General features: G+C 52.4%; 1 protein-coding gene across 7 annotated transcripts in view; it reads left to right on the top strand.

Moving 5' to 3' along the window:
* Positions 1 to 23320, top strand: part of MEGF11 (multiple EGF like domains 11) — a 404509-nt gene that overhangs the window by 371484 nt on the left and 9705 nt on the right. For 4 of the 7 annotated variants that reach the window (XM_049905536.1, XM_049905530.1, XM_049905531.1 and 1 more), the window contains exons 13-23: positions 753 to 855; positions 8097 to 8243; positions 8623 to 8757; positions 13797 to 13925; positions 14960 to 15088; positions 15622 to 15750; positions 16290 to 16418; positions 18189 to 18425; positions 20066 to 20184; positions 22385 to 22451; positions 23033 to 23134. In XM_049905536.1, the coding sequence (XP_049761493.1) occupies positions 753 to 855; positions 8097 to 8243; positions 8623 to 8757; positions 13797 to 13925; positions 14960 to 15088; positions 15622 to 15750; positions 16290 to 16418; positions 18189 to 18425; positions 20066 to 20184; positions 22385 to 22451; positions 23033 to 23134 (1426 nt within the window). The remainder of the gene's footprint in view (positions 1 to 752; positions 856 to 8096; positions 8244 to 8622; positions 8758 to 13796; positions 13926 to 14959; positions 15089 to 15621; positions 15751 to 16289; positions 16419 to 18188; positions 18426 to 20065; positions 20185 to 22384; positions 22452 to 23032; positions 23135 to 23320) is intronic. The other 3 variants (XM_049905534.1, XM_049905535.1, XM_049905533.1) reach the window with 3 other exon arrangements.

Genomic DNA, 23320 nt, shown 5'->3' with positions numbered 1-23320 from the left:
TTCACAAATAATGTCTAAGCTTCCTTCTGGTCCCAGCAGTCTATAATTTATATTGGGGCTGAAAGGGGACTAAACCCCTATCTACCAATGACCACCCAGATCTAATCACCAGATCGTAGTCTAAGATACAAATAAGGTAAACCAGCTGATGTGATATCCTTGAATAAGCAAGGGCTTTGGAGTCCTACAGTCCTGAGTTCAAATCCAGTCTTTGCTACATCCTCTGCTGCCTTGGGCGTGTTATTTCACCTCTCACCCTGTTTTCTCATCTTTAAAGTGGGAATAGAATGGAGCCATCTCATAGGGTTGTTGTGAGGATCAAGAGACACGATGTATATAAGGCTCTTGATACCTGATGGGCATGCAGCACATGTTGTTTGAAACATCTTCCCCAGTAAACAGAATAAATCATAGCCACTCTTCACATATGAGTGATGTGTTACGGTTTGCAAAGTGCTTTCTCATTTGCATTTTAGCTGATGGTCATTACAGCCCTCCAAGCTTGACCGTCCAGAAGTAGGGCAGGACTATCACCTCCCTCCCTCTAAACCTCATACTCTTGTTAATGTAGCCAAAGAATTCATAACTGTGTTGATCCTCAGTTACACAGAGTGTACCCACTCTGCCCCAGCCCTAGACTCTGTGTCTCTGTGGAGGCTGTGGCTCAGTTTTGGCATCTAGATCCAGCAGAAGTATGTGAACCTCTGGGGGTCCAGGCCAGATGGTTTCTCTCTTCCCCCTCCTCTCCACAGGACGGCACATTTGGGCTGAACTGCAGTGAGCACTGTGACTGCAGCCACGCCGACGGCTGTGATCCTGTCACAGGCCACTGCTGCTGCCTGGCCGGATGGACAGGTAACCTCCTCGGTCCCGCCACCACCCAGGTCCCTGTGAAACTGGGTTCTTAACAGTCTTCTACCTCTCTGGACTGCTCTTTCACCTCCTCCTTCACTAGCTATTCTTCCTGCTCCCAAAATATGTGCCTTTCCCTTTATCCCCTCTGGGCCTTGTTTCCTCATTCCCTTCAATTCAAGCAAACAACTATTTATTGAACATTGACTTAGCTCTCTAGTGCTGCTGTGACAGAAATACCATAAGCTTTAACAAACAGAAATTTATTTTCTCACCGTTAAGGAGGCTAGAAGTCAGAATTCAGAGTGCCGGCTCTAGGGGAAGACTTTCTTTCTCTGCTGACTCTGGGGGAAGGTCCTTGTTCCTTGGCTCCGTGGTGATCTTCATGTGATATCTCATCTATCTTCCCCTAACTCAGCTTCCTTCATCTGCTCCTTTTCCATCTCAAAAGAGATTGACTCAAGATACACCCTACACTAATACTGCCTCATAAACATAACAAAGACAACCCATTCCCAAATGGTATTATAACCAAAAAAAAAAAAACAAACTCACTGCCCTCGAGTTGATTCTGACTCATAGCAACCCTGTAGGACAGAGTAGAACTGCCCTATATGGTTTCCAAGGCTGTAAATCTTTACAGAAGCAGATTGCCACATCTTTCTCCCACGGAGTGGCTAGGGGGTTCGAACCACTGACCTTTTGGTTAGCAGCTGACCGCTTTAACCACTGCATCACCAGGGCTCCTTAACCACAGGTATAGGGGTTAGGATTTACAACACATATTTTGGGGGACACAATTCAATCCATAACAAACATCTATTCTGTGGAGAATCCATTCTAGGGGCTAGGGACACACCCATGAAAAATCAGACAAAGCCTAGCAGGTGGTGGGTATAGGTGCTCCTTCTGTATTTGCAGAGGATATTAGGGGCAGGGCAAGGAACTTTCTGCTTAGCCCTGGCTTAGACTCCTGGTCCCTTATATCTGTCTTGTCTACCTCCTAAATACATGGTGAATCTGACCACCCCACCCCACTCCCACTGCTGCCACCTTGGTGGGATGCTGCCACCTTGGTGGGATGCTGCCACCTTGGTGGGATGCTGCCACCTTGGTGGGATGCTGCCACCTTGGGGCACTGTGTGTCTCTCATCTGGCACTGCCCCGGCCTCCTAGTTTGTCTCCAGGCCCAGCTACATCCATTCTGCACATGGTAGCCAAAGTAAACTTTGTAAAACCCAGACCTGTTCACATCAGTCCCTGCTCAGGATCCCTCGATGGGTTCCCACGGCCCTTATATAAAATCCAAAATCCTTACCATGGCCCAGAGCCCCACACGACATGGCCCTGCCCAGCTCTTCCGCCTCACCCAGAACCCCCTCCCTGTCACTCACTCCACTCCAGCCACCCAGCCCAAAGTTCAGTTCTTCAGGGAGCCAACCACCTTCTGGCCTCCTGGTCTTTGTATGTGCCATCTCTCGGCCTGGATCACTCTTTCCCCTTCTCGTCCCTGATCAATCCTTCTCATCCATCAGGTTCCACCTGGAACAGTGCTCCTCGGGGAAGGCTCTGTGCCCGTTACTCTGCCACTCCCTCAACCCTCCACCCAGGCTATGTTCAGAGCTCCCTTTTATTAATTCTCGAAATGTCCTACACTTTTCCTTCTGTAGCACTTACCACAATTGTCATTGAACTCTGATTTGAGTAACCATGCAGACAGGGACTCCACCTGCCTTGTTCACTGCCTGCAGCGCGCTGAGATGCAGAAGGCACAGTGGTTTAAGAGGTCAGGAACAGAGCCAAGCAAGTCCCTCAACCTCTCAGGGCTGAGTTCTCTTTGGTAAAATTCAGGTAATTATAACCCTCATGACTACAGGGTCATTTTGAATTTTAAATGAGTTCATACCTCTAAAGTGCTAACAGTGCCTGGCACATAGGGAGTGCTCAAAAAATAAGCCACAAATACAAAAAAACTAAAACCAAACCCATTGCCTTTAAGTCGATTCTGACTCATAGCGACCCTATTGGACAGAGTAGAACTGCCCCATAGGATTTCCGAGGCTGTAAATCTTTATGGAAGCAGACTGCCACACCTTTCTCCTGCAGAGCAGCTGGTGGATTCAAACCCCTGACCTTTCAGTTAGCAGCCAAGCACTTATCCACTGTGCCACCAGGGCTCCTTCCTATGAATACAGTAAGTGCTTAATAATTACATCTTACGTGAAGGAACCTGCTAGCCAGTCCCAAGGTGGCAGATGACAAGGCAGAGAGGGGAGAAGGGCACACAGCTGTTTCTGGCAGTGCAGGTTCTCAGATAAATAGTTGACACCAGGTCAGTGTGCAGGCTCTGTTTACAACCAGAATGTTCTGAGCAGCCGAGGGCCAGGAGCACTGCTTCCTTTGTGGCGTCTCTCACCAGTTTCCCTGCCCTGCCTGGCTCCCTCTACCCTGTCACCGGCATCGTAGACTCTTAGTTGGAGCCAAACAGGAATCCATTTCAGTTTTTTCTTACCTTAATTTCAAGTGAGCAGGTAAGATTTTAATGACATCTGGTGCTTAAAAATTCTGTCTTTGATGGACAACCTTTCAGCAAGGCCTCTGCTGTTCTAAAGCTAATTTCCCCAAACGTGGTCTTGAAGTCATTTCAAAGAAGTGATTGATATCCTGAAGTTTGTCTTGCAGAAGGGGACTAAGGAGGGGTGGAGAGGAAGGCGGGGTATACAGGACTGAGCTTCCTGCTCCATGAGTTCTCCCCACTGGCCCTGACTTCTCAGCCCCTGGCACATTGATCATGCCTTAGTCAATGTGGGTTTTGCTCTGCCCTAAGTTTTGAGTGTCTTATCCCCACCCCTGCCATGGGCCATGGCTTCACGTCTTATTCATCTTGCCCTGCATACAGTAGGTACCCATTAAATGCTTAATGAAATAAATTGAAGGAAGTTGGCCTATAGCCACATATGGTTTTTCCCCTTTAAGTGGAGGAGACCTTTAAGATTATCTGCCCTAACTTCTTCATGCTGTAGAGGAGAGAAATAGTTGCTTGAGGTCCCAGACATTAGTGTCAACAAGGTGAAAGGGACAGGATTGCATTTTAAGGGGGAGCTATTTATTCATTCAACCAGGATTTACTGACTCAGCAATCACCAAGTCTTTATTTGGCAGCTACCATGTACTCGGCCAAGGAGCCCAAGGGGCGCAGTCATTAAGCAGTTGGCTGCTAACCAAAAGGTCTGTGGTTTGAACCCACTAGCTGCACTGCAGGAGAAAGATGTGGCAGTCTGCTTCTGTAAAGATTTACAGCCTTGGAAACCCTATGGGGCAGTTCTAGTCTGTTCTGTAGGGTCGCTATGAGTCAGAATAGACTTGAGGGCAACAGATATACTTGGCCCAGCAGTGAATGCCAAAAATCCAACAGCAACAGTCTCTGAGCACCTACCGTGTGCCAAACACTGTGCTGGGCACTGGAGATGCAAAGGTGACCGAGGTGGCATCCCTGACCTTGAGGAGCACCTAGAAAAGCAGGGTCAGAAGTGTCAGTGAGCCATGGTCCTTTTCTTCAAATTGTTGGTAGAGGTGAGAGGACTTGTATGCAGGAGACAGGTAGGGACAAGGCTATGTGCCACTGACTATCACATAGATTCCTGAATCCCTGGGCAGACATCCAGGAAGGCTTTCTGGAGAAGGAAGGCCCTAAAAGGACCTGAGGGATGTGCTGAGCTCCTGTAGGCCCTGTGCCAGCAAGGGCACAGAAACCAGGGCTTGGGGACACGGTTAAGCTTCTTAGAGGGGAGGATTGGGGCTGCCCCCCAGCTGGGAGGACTCCCAGAGGCTCAAGGCTGGACAGCCCGACTTTGGAGGCCTCTTGCACTGTATCGTGAAGTTCCTGGGTCACACAAACAATTAAGCACTTGACTATTAACTGAAAGGCTGGCGGTTCAAACCCACCCAGAGGAACCTCAGAAGAAGGCCTGGTGATCTGCTTCTGAAAGGTCACACCCATAAAAATCCTATGGAGTGCAGTTCTACTCTGCACACATAGGGTCGCAGTCGACTTGACAGCATCTGGTTTTTGCACTGTGCCAGCTCTTCCTTCCAGAGCTTTGGCAGATGCCTACGCAAGACTGGCCCTTTCTCTTCTCCAAACAGACCTCAGTCCAGCCCAGGCTCACCTTAATAAGGATCAGGGAAGGGATGGGACTTGGATGCTCCTTGGACAGGAGGGGTACAGGCTGGCTTCCAGCACGTTCTGACTCTGTAAATCATGTGGTTTTGGACAACTTTGTTGGCTCCAAAGCACAGGACATAACAGCATCAGTAATTAATTTACAGCATCAGTAAATTAATCGCTAGAAATACAATGAAATCAGTGTCTAATTAACTTTAAAGTGGGCTTTACAGAGAACGTTCCTGTAACCTCAGCTACATCCCCCTATCCCTGTTTCTTTTCTCTCCTTCCTTCTGTTTCTTGTCTCCCTCCTCCCCCTTTTCCTTCCCTCCTTTGCTTTCTTCTTTTGGTCTTTACTTCTTTCCCTCTCCACACTCCCACCTCCAGTTGGATCTTAGGTCTGGTGGAAAAGGCGTGAACTTGGTCACAATATACGGATCCTTAACCTAGCTTTATCTGCCAGTATAGATGTGGGGGGGTGGGGGGTCCTGAAAATAAAGCAGGGGGATTCTCTAGGGGCACGAAGGGAAGGGACCTCTAAGGGAGATTATTATCCCCATCCAACTATGGGAAAAACTGGGGCCTGGAAAAGGCATCTGATGAAACCATGCTCCTTCTTTAGGAGCTATACTTGGGGAGCTTCCCCCCAGGGCCAGCCTGTCCCCTTTAAAACTGAGACAGTCCAGTCCAGCACACGCCCCACACAAGAAAACCCCTGACCCCTCTCCTCGCTTAGGTCCCAATGTCTTAAGTTCCAGGGAGCTCTTAGGGCACGTAAGAACCTCAAACACGAGCCCACTGCCACAGAACCAGGCCCAGAATATAACACTGCCAAACCCCGGAGCCCAGCAAAGCCTGGCAGCCACCTGCTGTCTCAGCAGAAAGCCTCACACCTGTGGTTCTCAGCTCCAAGGCGACCACCTTTTTGACATGAAAACAGTTTCAGGATCCCATTCATGACAGTAGCTGTACTTATGGACTCAGACATAAGACAGCATGAATAAGTGGAAGCCCCACCCGTTGACTGGCAACACCAGGGCCCCTGGGGAGCTGGGGGCCTAGAGAGGATGGGCCACTCCTGGCCATGAAGCTGCTGCAGCTGACAGGAGCGAAGTCTGAGAGCTCTGCTAAACCAGCTCTCTGTGCCTCTTTAACATCCATTGACTGGGGAAGACACAACAGCAACACATAGCCGCGAGTTCAGTGATGCTTTTATGTGCATTTTATTAATCACATCTAGTTGTTAAAGGAGCAGTGTATCAGTGGGATCCCCGTGCCTGGGTCAGCCTACACCAGCATTTGATGGAAAGGTGGGCTTAAAGGCCCCTTCTCGGACAGCGAAGCTCCGCCTTAGTCCACCGTACCTCCCAAGGAACAGCAGTCCTGGGGTTCTCAACAGCTACAGGCAAAAGAGCTCCTTGGGGCAGATCATGAAAACTGGAGGATGTATCCAGAGCTGAGAACAGCTGTGTGGCTTGCCCTTCCCTGGGACCCCTTCCAGGCTGCTTGTCCAGGGCTCACTGCTTGTGAACCTGAAAGCCCACGGGAAAGATCGCCTTCCAAGGGGAAAATGTGGCTGCCAGGTTCCCCTGGGAAAGGATCCCATACCCTGGGGGGATGCCCCTTCCTATCCACCCAGAGAATGGCATCTGAAGCCCCCTACCCTGCTGCAAAGTTGAGATGTCTCAGGGAAGGAGGCACTTGGGTCCAGTGCAGCATTGGTGGGCGGGGTTGGCAGGACTGAAGGACAGATAAGTCTGGTGCACCCCCACCCTCTCCACCTCTCCCCAGCTGCTCCACCCTCCCTCCCCTTCCCCGCTGGCCCGGGTGGGCTTGTGGTATGATCCTAGCCTGCCTCTAAATTGGTCCCTCTGCTCCCCTTCTGCTGGTAGGGCTGGCTCTGTTCACTGGGTCCCAGGGTCTTCCCTCCCCTTTCTTTCTTTCTCACAATCCCTGTCAGTATAACAAGGCTGGTGTGATTTCTAAACTAATGCTACTCCTCTCTGAGCCTCTGATATTCTCCTTCCAAAACTGAGCTGATCTCCTGGGGCCCACGTGTTCCATTCACCTAACGCATGGCAGACCGGAAGCCTTTCTGCCTGGGAGAAAACCCCACCTCAAAAAAAAAAAAAAAAAACAGGCCTCTTTAAATCCCTTCTTAGCCTTTGGGCTGTAATCACCCCAACACATTTCCTCCTCCTGAGCTCCAAAAGACTATGGTTTTGTCTTTTTTTTTTTTTTTCCTGCTTTTCTTTCTCGTTGAGAAATTCTACCTGTTCCCCTATTGGCCTCTGTTTGTCAAACTGAGGGTCATTAAATCAATTTGCTGGGTCACAAATAGCATTTTTTTTTTTTTAAACAAAATTGAAAACATTATAGTGCATGAAAAACATCAGAGGGCATCACACACACAATGGTAAATGTCATTTTGCAAAGCGTTGGTTTCTATTGTACGTATGTGGGCATGTATGATAGAAAACCCACGTGGCAATGAGGGCCAGTGAAGACAATCTGAAATGCACTGAGATGAGAGACCCCGCCTACTCTCTGGGTCCCTGAAAATTGCCCTCCCTACCCCGGGCTGTTTGGGTGGGACCCAGTGAGAACCTGTAGCTCCTTGGCTGTCAAGGGTGGGCGTAGGTCACTCCCGGCCTGTGCAGCACCCCGCACTTGTCCTGTAGTTGGCTTCTCCCAGCTAAGATATCAAAGGCCTTCTTGATTTGGTCCCTTCTTATGCCCACAATCTTGCCTCTTGCCACCCCACTTGCACTGTGCTTCAACCACACCAAACTTTTAAAAAACTTCTTTCAAGGCATGATCCTCTCTCCTGCCTCCTGCCCTTTGCACATATGGCTTTCTTTGGCCAACTCCTCCTTGTCCCTTGGTACTCAGTTTGGACATCATCTCTTCCTAGAAGCCCTCCCTGACCTGCCAAGCCATAGTGGGGTTTCTCGTCTACATGCCCAGGTGCCCTATGCTTGCCTCTGTCTCATCATACTGCATTGTACTTACCCCCTTCCCATCAGCCCTCCTCCCTTGCCTCTCTGCTCACTGACCTGAGTCTGCCTCTGGCCTCCAGGCATCCGCTGCGACAGTACGTGTCCACCTGGTCACTGGGGCCCCAACTGCTCCATCTCCTGCATCTGCGAGAACGGCGGCTCCTGCTCCCCAGAGGATGGGAGCTGCGAGTGTGCCCCTGGCTTCCGGGGACCCTTATGCCAGAGAAGTAAGGCTGTGCCCCCCACCCTGCAGACCTCTGATGGCACATTCTCCCCACCCCTTCCCAGTTGGAACTAGTCCTAGTCATGAGTGTGCACCTGAGAGAGGCTGCGCTCTTGGGCTCAGCCCCAGTTCTTCCTTCACTCTAGTCCCCTCTCTCCCCCTCTCTGGTGTCCTGTCCCTGAGTTCACGGCCAGGCCAGCTCCTCAGTGGACAATCAGACCACAGCTCCTCCCTGCAGAAAGGATGGCCCTCAAAAGTGCAGGGAGATTGTATCTCTCCCACACTTTTGAGGAGCCTTCCTTCATCCCCACTCTGGTCCTGAGGGGTGGCCAGCCTGGGTGGGGCCCTTTGGGCCACTGACCACATCTTCCCTTCACCCCCAGTCTGCCCTCCTGGGTTCTACGGCCATGGCTGCGGCCAGCCATGCCCCCTCTGCGTGCACAGCAGTGGGCCCTGCCACCATGTCAGCGGTGTCTGTGAATGCCTCCCCGGGTTCTCAGGAGCCCTCTGCAACCAAGGTATGGCTCCAGGGAAGGCATGAGGGAGGTGAGGGCTCCTGGGAGGGAAGGGAAAGGCTTTAGGATTCCCATCACACTGTTTTTAGAGGAGCTCCTCGCCCCGTTAGGGCTTGGGTCTACCTTTCTGAGGATTGGGCACCATGTAGGGGGAGACAAGCCATTATGCGATTCAAAAAACAGGCTCAGGAAAGTTAAATGACTTGTCCATGGTCTCACAGCTAGCAAGTGGCAGAGCTGAGAAATTCTAACTCCGAAGCCCATGCTAAATGGATGAAAAATGAGATACGCATGGGAGAGACCCACGCAGGAAGTGGCACCAAGTGATTTGGGCCAAGTGGTGAAGACAAAAAACACTGGGAGTTTGGAGGAGAAAGTCCTGGTTTTGGCTGGAGATGGCAACTTCCCAGCCCTTCTGCCTCAAACTTAGACAAACGTCACTAATCCCTCATGGTACCCTCTCCTTTCTCAACCTCAGAATCCTTCTCAACACCATCTCCAGGCATTGCTACCACTCAACAGGAGACATCAAGCTTATTTGCATTTGGTGTGTGGCTAAACCAGCTTTGTAGTAGGGAGTGGGGAAGCCCTGATTTGTAGCATTTGCAAATTTCCATAATATAAATATTGCCATTCTGGCTAATTCCAAGTTACCAATGGTTTAACCACTGGCCAAAATTCCTGAATATTTAACAATCAGCAAGTGGGTAGGAGCTGGCTCCGGCACCCCACTGCTTATTTGCCATCTGTGGCTTCCTTAGGCCGAGGCAATATGGATTTGGGGGAAGGTGCTATGGACTCAGCTGGGCCTTCATCTGAAAGGTAGAAGAGGAAGAAAGGCATTGGGGTAGAGGAAGCAGGCTGGGCAAAGCACAGAGGCATGGCCATGCTATTTATTGTCTAGCAGTAGGGAATGGCTGAAGGATGTGGTGGCTGGGGATGGGAAAGGGGCTGAGAAGGTAGGCTGGGGCCCTTGGAACAGCTTTGAACACAAGGTTGCAGAATTTGCACTCTGTCCTGTAAGGAGCAAAAAGCTCTGAGAATAAGATACATAGAGCTAAAAGCAAAGTCCCTGGGTGGTGCAAATGGTTAAAAGGCTCAGCTACTCACCTAAAGGTTGGAGGTTTGAGTCCATCCAGAGGCACCTTGGAAAAAAAGCCTATAATCTATTTCCGAAAAATCAGCCACTGAAGACGCCATGGAGCACAGTTCTATTCTGATACACATGGGGTCGCCATGAGTCAGAGTCCACTCTGTGGCAACTGGTATATATAAACCAAACCCAACCCATTGCCATTGAGTCAATTCCGATTCATAGCGACCTTATAGGACAGAGTTCAGTTGCCCCCTAGGGTTTCCAAGGAGTGGCTAGTGGATTTGAACTGCTGACCTTTTGGTTAGCAGCCAAGCTCTTAACCACTGCACTATACAGAGGAAGCTAAAATCACCTTCAAAGTCATCTATACAAGAATTTCATCTGGCCTCTCCTTAAATACTTCCATTGACTGAGAACTTACTACCTCCCAAAGGAATCCATGCTGTTGATGAATAATCACCCCTGAGCGGGGCCATTCTTCCCCATGTGTGGGCTGTTAATATGTATGAGTGGAAAGTTTCCTCCATGATGCTTTGAGGTCATGAGAAGTTTGAGCCCCAGGGAGACGTATGTGAGAGTTTCATTTGCTTGCAGGCCTCCTAGGACAGTTTAATCGTAACCTGACACATCAAGGTTTACTTACTAAACATCAGAGACCCAGCTGTCAATACAGATAGGCTGGGTGGGTCTCAGTTAGGACCTCAGCAGCCCAAGGGGTAACTCTCGGATCCTGTGATGTCTGATTTATCGCCCGCTGGCCTAATGAGTATTTTCCACATATAGATCTCATACAGTTTGCTATTAATGGCAACTGCCCTGGTTAAGTCTCAAGCCTTGTAAAAAATTGAACTGACACTTTCTAATGACTGGTTTTCCAGTGAGTTACAAATTACAGATACTGCTTATGCAGAATCATTAAACATAGATTAAATATAACCAGATGTTTTCTTTTCACCAAACCACCCCCTTCTCTCCGCCACCCCTCTTTTTGCCTCACTCTTGATTCAGCTAAGAAGTCAACCAATTAATGTATTAGAGTGATCGCATTAGCAGCTCTGTGGGGGAATTTGTTGGCCTCCTGTGTGAGGAAGACTTCAAAGATAAGACTACCTTGTTAGAGAAGCTCAGGGTTGGCTTTGGGGTTATGGGGTATGCAGAGCAGACCTGGCTCCCCACAGAGGGCCAGGACAGGGGGATGGGTCCCTAAACCAAGCACCTCCCCAGAGGCAGGGGAGGGGATGCTAGGCCACCTGCTTTCAGGGCTGAAGCAGTTGGAGCCCAGGCTGCAAACAGGTAAGGACTGTGTCATCCTCCTGGGCCTGCCTGGGGGGAGCTAAAGTGTTTGCCAGGGGGAGCTTAGGGCCTCTAATCAGCCAGCTTGCCGATAGCTATCACCTGTGGTCCGAAGCCAGTGGGTGAGGTCATCATTCCCATTTCAAAGTTGAGGAAACAGAGACTGAGAGAGGTGTGTGGTTTGCTCAAAGGTACTTAGCCAGTAAGTGGCAGAACTGCTAAGCTTTGTGACCTTGGGCAAATTACATAACCTCTCAGTACCTCAGTTTCCCACCTATAGAGTTAATAAAACCAAAAACCAAACTTGTTGCTGCTGAGTCAATTCTGACTCATAGCAACCCTATCAGACAGTAGAACTTCCCCATAGGGTTTCCAAGGAGCGGCTGGTGGATTTGAACCGCCAACCTTTTGGTTAACAGCCAAGCTCTTCAGCACTGCGCCACCAGGGCCCTGTAAAGCTAATAACAGGGAGTGATAATAAGTTAATAACAAGGAGAGTATACAGTAATGAGAGGATTACAAGGTTAAGTGGACTAATATTTGTGAAGCCTTTTGAACAGTGCTTGTTGCATATATAAGTGACATACAAGTGTTCGTTGAATACAGAAATAAAACTAAGACCCCAACTGGAGGCTTTGGACTGCAGAGCCTGGTACACTGCACTCTTATTTGGCTCAACCACTAACCATGTGCAGGAGTCTAAGAGCGCCCACCGCCTGCTGGGAGGGGGTCGAAGATATGAGGCAGTGTGGGGTAAATTCTTTTCAAGAATCAGTGCCTTCCCATGATCCTCTACATGGCTCTGCCAGCTGAAGGCCTCAGAGATTCAAGGAGTTCTCCCCAATAGCAAGGATGCAAAGATGCCTCTCTTGGGCATGCAGGGCTGACTAGTACTGGGCTTTGAGGGGAGTGTGTTGTACTAAGAGAAACTTGAAGGAATCAGCATCATTTTGGAAGGTTGCTGCTCCTGGGGACTATTTTGGGCAGTTTGGAACATTTCCTGAGTGTGTGTCATATGTCAGGCACTGTGCTGGGCACTCAGACACATGGCTTTGATCTCTGATGAGAGATGGCTGCTTGAGCTCCAGCCATCTTATCCACAGTTCAGCCAACAAGAAAGAGAAAGGGGCAAACAAGGACACACGTTTCTACTTACCATTGACCGGAATGTAGTCATATGGCCATACCCGGCTGTGCAGGAGCCCAGGAAATGAAGTCATTATCCCAGGTGGCCGTAAGTCCAGCTAAAAATTGGGATTCTGTGTCTGAGGAAAAGGAGAATTAACACTGAAGGACAACTAGGAGGCTACTACAGAAGGATCATGGGGGAGGTGGCTTTTAAGATCAGTCTTGTAGGCCGGGTAGGATTTCCACAGCTGAGCATGTGGGTGAGGGGAATTCTGGGAGAGAACAGCTGGAGCAGTGCCAGAGAGGAAGAAAGCACGGGGTGCATCTGGAAAGTGGTGAGTGGTCCAGTGCTCATGGGTCTGGGGGAGAGGGGTAGTGGAGGATGACCCAGGCTGGGAAGGTTAAGCACTAACCTCTAGGATGCAGGCTTTATTCTGGGACAGTGGGGAGCCACTGAGATGGTTTGAGTAGAGCATGGGAGTGCCATGAGGAGAGCTGTGCTTTAGAAGCTCAAACTGTAAGAAGCAAGTGGAAGATGAATTGCAGGGAGAAGCAAGAGGTAGGTTCTCAACACTCATGCCTAGTCCTAAAGGAAGGAGCCCTGGTGGTGCAGTGGTTTAGCACTTGGCTGCTAACCAAAAGGTTGGTGGTTCGAACCCACTAGCCACTCTGAGGGAGAAAAGACCTGGCGATCTGTTCCAGCAAAGATCACAGCCTAGGAAACCCTATGGGTCAGTTCTACTCTGTTCTATATGGTCACCATGAGTCAGAATCAACTCCACAACACCCAACAATGATAGTCCTAAAGGATCTCGGTACTCAACACTCAGACGTAGTCCTAAAGCAGCTCGCAACTTGGTTGAGAGAACCAGTCCTTCCTTCAGAGACCAGGGAGCGACTCTTCCAGGAGGGCTGAGACCAGAATCCCATAAGTGACCGAGGGAGCCCAGGGGAGGAGAGGACCTTGTGACCCTGGAGGGGAAGGGGCTGAGCTGAGGAACAGGTAGGATTTGGAGAGACAAGGAAAGAACTGGACAGAGGCAAACTCCAGTGCTGGTCCTCCAGCAGCCAAATGACAGACATGTCACTCTGCATTCGTCCCTCTCCTTCCAGCTGTGAACTCCCCACCCTCCAGCTATAGAATCAGTGATGCTGGCAAAAGTGTGGGAATGGAAAGCGGAGAGGCTGCTGGGCAGTGCAGGAAGCACTGGACTGAGGATCCAGACTTGTGATTCCCAGCCTCACCACTTCTTGTCTGTGAGACCTAAGTCAAGTGATCCTACCTCTCTGGATCTCAGTGTGTTCCTCTGTCAAAGGGGATCATAGTACAGCCTCCCACAGTGTCGGCACAAAAGGGACAACTGAGAAGGGTGATGGGGATGCTGAGGTGGGCAGTCCCTACCCAGATCCATGGCCCCAAGGGTGGTCATGGCTGTGGCCTGGGCACTTCTAGGGGTGCAGCAGTGGGTGGGGGTCCGGGGAGCATAGGTGGGAGGGCAGGTGCCAGGCTGCCCTATGCCCACAGTGTGTGGTGGAGGGCACTTTGGGCAGGACTGTGCCCAGCTCTGCTCCTGTGCCAACAACGGGACCTGCAGCCCCATTGACGGCTCCTGCCAGTGCTTCCCTGGATGGATCGGCAAGGACTGCTCACAGGGTAAGCAGCTACCAACTGGAAATACCCCCCTTCCTTGCCCAGAATCTCTACCCCTGGCACCTCCGACTCCCAGGACTGAAGTCCTCTGCAGAGTGGAATGTCTACCTGAGTTCCACTTAGCTCTTTGACTAATATTATTAGTTATTAGGATTGATCATTAGCATTATTAACTGCTGGTATTAAAGGTAGTGACATTGTTGATTGTATCATTAATGTTATTAATACTGAGAATGAATACTCCATTAGCACCAAGCAAGGAGCAACCCCTGAGCATGGATGGGGAGGAGGAGAAGGGACTGGCATGCTGGAGTCTGGGTGGGAGTGAGGCCAGGGCAGTCACTGAGGAGGGGAGAGGGTACCCTCAGGGTGGCCCCTGTGAATGATGTCCTGGGCATCATAAGCCTCGACAGGGCATGTTCAGGTAAGGTGCCCCCAATCTGAGGGGGGAGGCAACAGCCCCTTCCATGGGGCCCCCAGTCTGAGGAGGGAGATAACAGCCTCTGCCCTATGGAGCTCCTTGCCTGATGGGTGAGACCCAGCAGTGCCCCTAGGGAGGTCCCAGTTAGATGGCCTGAGGAATCTCCATTCTGATGGGGAGACACAGCCTCTTCCTTACAGTCTGACGGGGAGAAAGGAGCGCCATCCTCAGGGATCTCACGGAAGTCCCCACCATCACGGGAGGTTAGCGCAGACTGTAAACATACCGTCAACCACAGTGTTTACACAGTTTACCACACACGGCCAAGCACTCCAAGTCCCAGAGTTAGCCACCCAGGAAGTGAGGTTCCAGAGCCCTCAGAGCAGTGCAGCTAGTCACCAAAGACCTGGGGGGCAGGCAGAAAGCCTGGGCCTAGTGAGAATCCTGAGTGGCCTGGGAAAGCGGTGGCTGGAGAAATTCTGGGAACAGTGTGCCAAGCCCCTGAAAGTCAAGGAATGCCACCTGGTCCATCCTGGCATCCTGGGTCTGACATGCACTCCCCCCCCCCCCCTTTGTTTGTCCCCTCTGCCCTCACCCTCGGTCTCCTCACTTCCAGCCTGCCCACCCGGGTTCTGGGGCCCCGCCTGCTTCCACACATGCAGCTGCCACAACGGGGCGAGCTGCAGCGCCGAGGACGGGGCCTGCCACTGCACACCTGGCTGGACTGGACTCTTCTGCACGCAGCGTAAGCCCCGCCTCCCGGCCACCCCACCGCCAGAATCCCGTGCTGCGGCCTGCTGGCTGCTGTGGGCATTGCCCTGCCTGCAACCAAGGGAGGGAAGGGGAGCCCCCACCCCCAGAACTGGGAGCTCTGCAGGGCAGCCCCAGGGCCTGGCTGGGTTCCAGGAGCTGACAGACTCTAAGCCCTGGACGGTCCAGGCATTAGCGTACCCCACCATCACTCAGTGCGGACCCCTCTTGGACAGTGGGGCCAAGTTGGGAGGAGCAGCCTGTGGACGCACAGCGAGGAGACCTCAGCCTGACCTCTGATCCCCAGGCCCGGCCTCTGATCTCAAGGTCCCTTTGCCTTAAGAATCTCCCCGGCCCCACTCCTTCAGCACCAGGAGGGTCGGATCAAGGAGAGGCTCCAGGGCAGCATCTCACTAGTCCTTTTCATCCTGTGCTGAGGAGGGGGCACAAAGACATCTAGTCCCAGCTGCCCCTCTGCGGTTGCTGCCACCCTGCAGCACCACGTGACTAGGGGTCCTGTTTCCCCAGGCTGCCCAGCGGCGTTTTACGGGAAGGACTGTGGGCGCGTGTGCCAGTGTCAGAATGGCGCCAGCTGTGACCACATCAGCGGCCAGTGTACCTGCCGCACAGGCTTCACTGGCCGGCACTGCGAGCAGAGTAAGCTGCCCCGACCCCTGCCCCTGGGGGTGGTGCTGGGCCTCAGCCCCCTGGCAGGGGAAAGAGGTTGAAAAATGCGTATGTTGGTATTTGAAGAGTTTCTTTTTTCCTCCAGTTGGGGTGGGGGCCGGGGGAGGTGGGTCCAGGGCAGAGCAGAGGCCTGGGGGTGAGGAGGGAATGGGGAGAGGGAGGACCTTATTTGATGCTTCTTTGAAGTTCCTGTGGCACCCAGCTCAGGGCCTGGCACATGGCTGCCGTGTAAAGTGATGTGGGGAGTGAAGAGGAAGCAGCAGGAGGTGGGTCCTGGCCCTTCCCCTCTGTTCGCATTCAGGGCTGCATGTGCTCTGTCCACCCCCCAACATGGAACCACAGCACAGTGGGCACTACAGGACAGTAGGCTTCCCTGGGTGTGAGGAAGAGCTAGCTAATCATTCCAGCTCTCCACATACGGAACAGGATGGGTGGTGGGTTCCCCATCACTGTTGGTGGTGGACAGTGAGGGTGGCCCACTGTCCACCTTAACTCTTGGTGCCATACAGGGTGTGCCCCAGGAACCTTTGGCTACGGGTGTCAGCAGCTATGTGAGTGCATGAACAATGCCACCTGTGACCACGTCACTGGCACCTGTTACTGCAGCCCTGGATTCAAAGGCATCAGGTGTGACCAAGGTAATGCACAGGTGGCAGAGTACCCAGGCAGGGGGCTACGGATAGGTTGTCTTTAGGAAGGAAGGAACCCCATGAAGGCTCTAGAGAGGATTCCAATTTGGAACAACTTGATTTCATAAGGATGGTGTGATTTCCCTTTATTCACGTTTGGAAGGAGAGGGGAGTTGGGTGGGCTGCAAAGGTGCAGGCCGAGGCTGCACATGCTAGAGGGGAAAACAGAGCAGGCAGCCTTTTAGGTAATGGCTTCCCATGCTCATCATTGGCAAGTTTCCTGTGAGCCAAGCAAGGTATCCACCAGACCAAGTGGGAAGGTCTGCAAGTTCTGGATCTGCTACTACCTTTTAGGTGTCCTTGGGTAGGTCACATGCAAAATGGGAAGAGGAGATTCATCCTTGACTTTCGCTTGGGGCAAGGCTCCTTCCTCTGAGGGCCAGCCTTGGCCCTGCTCTCCAGTCAGACACTTCATTGTACAGTGTGAGGATCCAGGATGAGTAAAGGATGCAGCACAGTGCCTGGCACCCGGGGACATAAAAGCCCTCTGAAAGTGCTGCAGCATGTAAGAGATTATATGGTTGTTGGTCCTCATGAGATGAGGGATGGGAATGGGCTCATTACAGAAGAGGAGCCAAAAGACATTTCCATCGCGCTCTGAGGAGGTGTCAATGAGAGCGATAGTGCGGCGTATTTACCTCGCTGGCCGGCTCTGTTCACCCTGAGCAGCAAAGCTGACGGCCCAGGAGAGGCCTAGCCGCTGGGCTGCTGCATCTGCTTGGGGGGATTCACCCACATGCACAGAACCAAGACGGGGTTTGCTGGCCATCATCTGGCTACAGTGGCACAGCGCTCATGCTTCCAGCATCTTTCCTGCCAGTCTATCTTTTGGTGCTCACAACCCCCCAGGGCCAGTGGGATTATCCCCCCATGTTCCAGAACTCTCTCAGAGTCACGCAGCTGGAAAACAGGGAGAAGAGCTGAGTCCAAGTCTTCCTAACTCCTGAGAAACCCAACTCTGCCAATTAGTGTGTGATCTTGGGCAAGTTACCTAACCTTTCAGCGACTCTTTCTTCATCTGTGACAGGGAAACAATTAAGCAGTCCCTATTTCATAGGGCTGGAAACCTGGTGGCATAGTGGTTAAGAGCTACGGCTGCAAACCTAAATGTTAGCAGTTCGAATCCACCAGGCGCTCCTTGGAAACTCTATGGGGCAGTTCTACTCTGTCCTATAGGGTTGCCATGAGTCAGAATTGACTCGACGGCAGCAGGTTTGGCTTTTTGGTTTATTTCATAGGGTTGCTGGGAAGATTAAACGAGATAGTACCTGTAACTCAGAAACCCTGGTGATGTAGTGGTTAAGTGCTGTGGCTGCTAACCAAAAGGTCAGCAGTTTGAATCCACCAGGAGCTCCTTGGAAACTCTATGGGGCAGTTCTGCTCTGTCCTATAAGGTCACTATGAGTCGGAATTGACTCAACGGCAATGGGTTTTTTTTTTAAAAAAACCTGTAACTCATTAGTAGAACAGAGTAAAACACTAAATAAACACTCATTATTTCGTTCCACATTTGCTCCTCACCGTGACCCTGGGACTCCCTCCCCTCTAGGCAGTTGAGGAATCCCTGGCATAGCATGGGTCAGGGTCACACAGGGATTGAAGAACAGGGCCAAGACCAGAACCTAGTCTCCTAAAGCTAGAGAAGTCTGGGCTCCAGGCTGAGGGGCTCTGAAGAGCAAGCAAGGCTGGCCCAGGCTCAGGCCCTCCCTCCACCCGCAGCTGCCCTCATGATGGAGGAGCTGAATCCCTACACCAAGATCAGTCCAGCACTGGGTGCAGAGCGGCACTCAGTGGGTGCTGTCACAGGCATCGTCCTGCTGTTGTTCCTCATTGTGGTGCTGCTGGGCCTGTTCGCCTGGCGCCGGCGGCGGCAGAAAGAGAAGGGCCGTGACCTGGCTCCCCGCGTCTCTTACACACCTGCCATGAGGATGAGCAGCACCGACTACTCCCTCTCAGGTAAGGGCTCTTCCCCCAGCACAACCCTCTCCCCGACCCCTCAGCCCATGAGGGGCCACACAGGATCCTTGGGGACACCTTGGTTTATGGTTGAAGGTGGGTGGTAGCGCCTGCAGGGTTGGCTGCTGGGGTTAGGTGCCCAGACCCCTGGAGAGACAATGGGGGTGGTGAGCAGAAGCCTGCTTGAGAAAGGTAGATGGGATTCATGACAGTGTCATTTCCTGGGTCCCCAGCTCTGAGCAACTGTTGTTGGGAGCCTCCTTCCATTTCTCCACAGCTTCCCCATCCTCCCCAGCAGGTTTTGGCCCCAGGGGCACCTTCATTAAGCAGTAACATTCCTAAATTGCTCCAGAAGAACCCCTTCCCAGCCTGATCCCTATGCCACCTCAGGGCGCAAGACCTTGGGACCCTGTGTCCAGGCCCTGTTCCATTTTTGCTTTTCTGCTGAAGGCCTCAGGGCAACCCAGAGCTTCCCAATTCCCAGACACAAACCATTCTCTGAGTTAGGAGGAACCTATTAGTACAGTGGGCGGGGGTGATACCAGACTTGGGGTGAGGCTTGAAAGTTTGGGCAGTGTCCCTCTGGCCAGGCCTATCAGCACCCGTCTGTCCATAAATGTGGTAACAACTCCAGTGGGCATTCTATCTGGGAGTCTGAGTGGGGTCGGGGTGGGGCTGCTGGCCTGGGCACTTCCTTTCCCCTGAAATGGGACTGCTGCCTTGAAAGTAAGAAAAGCTTTTTGCTTCATATTTAGCTGAACAGTAGGGTCCAAATGCTCTGAAACTGCCCATAGCCCTGCTCCCTTTCAGCCCCACACCAGCAGAGACACATCACAGAAGGCTGGGTCTGCCTGGGCAAGCACAAGGATGACAGTCTCTCCAGCTGGCTCATGGCTGACTTGCAGCCTCCTGCACCTTGTGCTTAGAAAGCCCAGATCAGTTTGGCCCATTCCTCCTAAGTGTTGCCTATCATGTGCCCAGCTCCATGACAGGCACTGCAGGATACACGGTGGTAGTCCAGGTACACACCCTGCCTTCAAAGAGCTCCTGGCGTACATGCCCCCTGGGGTTCAGCCAAAGCATCCTCTGATGAAATCCCAAGCCCACAGAGATTTGGGGGTTTTCTTCTATGACTGAACAATGAGCAAGGTCAAGGCGGCTGGGTTTTCCCATGCTATTCCTCTGGAATTTCCCAGCCTTGTGGAGAGATCCTGGAATCCTCGGGAGGGCTGGGGTCTGTGTCCCAGGGCCAAGAGGAGTGGGGGTTCTCTGTATGGACTCACTGCTGGGATCTGACCCTGAGGGGTGGGGAAGCAGGGGAGGGTCAGTCTAGCCCTGAGTAGAGACTTGGACATCTGAGGCTATCAAAGCCAGTACTCCTTGTTCACACTCCAGCTGTGGGTACCACCCTCCACACTGGCAAGCCCACCCTCCATTCTGCAGGCTGCAGGAGGAGGGCAGGAGGGAAGGAACAACTCTGATTTCTGGAGGGTAGGGGGTATTGGGGGCTTGGGTTGGGGGGAAGGCTAGCTGTCTTTGCAGGGTACCCTCAAGGCTGCTCAGCCCAAGCGTTAGCATTGGGGGTATCTCATGCCAGGGACAGGGGTATGATGGTATGTGGCACCTTGTTCTCTTCCCAGATTTGTCTCAAAGTAGCAGCCATGCCCAGTGCTTTTCCAATTCCAGCTACCACGCACTGGCGTGCGGGGGGCCTGCCACCAGCCAGGCCAGCACTCTGGACAGGAACAGCCCCACCAAGGTACCGGGCCCCCGACTCCTCAGCCCTCATCCACTGTACCCCATCCAGCCCCCACCTCTGCCCAGGAAGGAACTGCACTGCCAACATGGGAGTCCTGTGGAGCCAACTGCCAACACAATAAACACAGCCCCGCAGTCCCCAGTACATGGAAACATTCTGTGAAGCACGTAACAGGAAGCCAGCATATTACATGGAGCCAACATGTGCCGTGTAACTGGTCAACGTCACCTGTAACCAACCTATAGCACCACTCAGTGTAACATACACCCCATGCATAACCAACTGGTTACCAAGTCACGTAATCATCACGTGTCACTTCCTTGTCACACATAACCATATACTCCATATAGCCATGTTTGCCACGTTATTGCTAACACATCACATGTAGTCAACATACTACACCACCTCTCACCAACCACTGCAGAACATTTCCAACATAATGTGTACAACTGCCGCATTACAGAGTAACCACTATTACTCAGGTACTCACCCGGCGTCCCTGTATCTGGACATACCACGTGCCATTAACACATCACCCATAACCATATGTTGTCACCTGAACCAACACCAGGGGCACAGAACCCAAACATCAGCTGTAGCAGTATCCTCACTGACAGGAGTCCTGCAGGGACACCCATCTGTGCACAGGTACACACACACACACACCCACACACTTGAAGGACAACCCCAGGGCTCCCAGCTTTCTGTAACATGGGCCAGGAGCACAGCTTTCATACTGCAGGCCTCTGCTCTAGAGCTCTAGGAATCCTCTCCTCCCTGTCTATCATCCCTCTGAGAATGTCCACCAGCCCACAGACCACGCATATGGTGGCACTGCAGCACGAACCCCACCGCAACAACGTAGACGCTGTACAGCCCCACGGGCAACCTCTGTCAGGGTCATTCCTTCAGGGGCTCTCAGCCTCCCTGCCTATCAAACAGGGAGTGTTTCATGCAAGGTGCCTTGAGGCCCATATGCAATCTTTGGCCATCAGCCCCATACACAGCCCTGCAGCTTTGGCCACTCTTTCTGTGTAGCTCCTCTTTCCCAGCTGTCAGAGGAGCTGGAGTGGAGGGAAGGGAGTCTGGAGTTTCCCAGTAGGAGGCCCTTGATTAACTTGAGTCACGTTATCAGAACTGCAACACACTAGAGGCGAAGGGTGCTAGACACAACAAGCAAAGGCCCCTTGTGGTCACGTCACTCTTGGTCTCATTCTAACAGGGAAGCACCTGCCACCTTTTTCAGCAGGGACCTGAGTGACTGCAGTATAGTTCAGTTGGTGACCTCTGGCTCACCTCACCCCACAGGCCCAGGCTGGCTCTGTGGCCAAGGACCCCTCCATCTGGCATGTAAGGCATTTGTAGCACAGGCAGGCAGCTGTGATAACACAGAAAGGACACAGGTCTGGGAGTTGAGATCTGAGTTCTAGACCCAGCTCTGCTACTGACTCCTTGTGTGATCATAAGCAAGGCCCAGAAGCCAGGACTCAGTCCCCATCTGTGAAATGAGGATAACCATCCCTGCCTGAGATGAAGGACAGCTGTGTGAATCCAGGGAGTGGCAGGATTATACCATCAGCCTCAAGACACCCTGCCTTGAAGTTTTTCCTGGATCACATAAAAAGCTGACTCTCGCACTCCACATAGTTCAGGTGGCAGAGGTGACAGTGATGCTGCAGGCAGCCTCAACATCTCCCTCTGCTGGAGATGGCACCATGCTCCAGCCAGACACTGCCAGAGCCCCACTCCTGCAGCTCAGCCTGAGCCCAGCTCACCTACTACCCTAAGGGCCAGCTTGGCTTAGGGCAGTTATTGGTCTTGGGAGGCCCTTCCTTTCTTCACCCCAAGAGGTCTGCCAGGCAGTTTGGATAGGGGTATCCTGTTCCCACTGGCCTCAGCCACACCATTGTGGCCTGTCATGAAACACCTGGCTTTCTCTTTCCCTCAATGGTCTAGGACATAGGTGAGTCAGGATCATCACAGGGAGGGTGGTCTAGGACCTAGATGAGTCAGGATCATCACAGGGGAGGGTGGTCTAGGACCTAGGTGAGTCAGGATCATTACAGGAGACAGTGGTCTAGGACCTAGGTGGGTCAGGATCATCACAGGGGAGGATGCACCGAGACTGGGCAAAGGAAAGGCTGGGGAGGGGTACCTCTTGGGCACGAGGTATTAACCGGCTCTCCTACTCTCCAAACAGCTCAGTAACAGGTCCCTTGACAGAGACACAGCAGGCTGGACCCCCTACAGCTATGTGAACGTGTTAGGTCAGTAGTGGTTTGAGTTTGGTCTCCTGCATCATGTCCCGCCCTGTACTCCTTCTCCCCACACTGAGAGGGGCCCTGTCCCAGCAGAAAAGGGAGAAAGCTAGTAGATGAGTCCTGAGCAGGCTCCCCCAGATCCAAGCCCGTTTCAGCTTTCATAAGCAAATGAAACCCCCTTCATTCCTATATTAGGAAATAGGGAGAAGGTGGCTATGACCCAGGGAGACAGCTGGGGCAGGATATGGGGATTCCGCGTGGAGGCAAAATGTGCACTCACCATCTGGGACAGGGACCCCTTCCTTCCTGACCCAGCCCCTGCCAAGGTGCCCCTGCCAAGGTGCCCCTGCTCTAGTAGGTACCAATTCCTGCTGAGGGTGGGAGGTGGGGAAGCAGGGCAGATGGCCTCAGCTCTCGGATCCCCCGGGCCTGCTGGCCCCGGCCCTTTGGGTGCTGCACATAGAGGCTGTGATCTCCTTCCAGCCTGTCCTACCCTGACCCTCATCTCCTTGTGTACTCCCCACCCCCTTCCCTGCCATACCAGGGCCCTGGGAATAATGGCTCCTCCCTGTCATTCCTCTCACTAGACTCCCATTTCCAGATCAGTGCCCTGGAGGCCAGGTACCCGCCCGAGGACTTCTACATTGAACTTAGACACCTCAGCCACCCCGCTGAGCCACACTCACCAGGTCAGACCCCCCAGCCCTATCCGCCACCCCCTGGGCCCCTAAGGCTACCGTACTAGACCAGACCCAGCACCTGCCCTACTCCCTAGCCCACCCCGCTTCCAGAATGCTTCCAACATGACTAGTCTCCAAGCCCAATCCTTTACCTGAAGGAAGCCTGTTTGGATTCTCCCCATCACTCTTGCTGCC

Source organism: Elephas maximus, chromosome 13, assembly GCF_024166365.1.
Source record: "Elephas maximus indicus isolate mEleMax1 chromosome 13, mEleMax1 primary haplotype, whole genome shotgun sequence".
Taxonomy (NCBI): domain Eukaryota; kingdom Metazoa; phylum Chordata; class Mammalia; order Proboscidea; family Elephantidae; genus Elephas; species Elephas maximus.
This window is presented reverse-complemented; position numbering and strand designations above follow the sequence as displayed.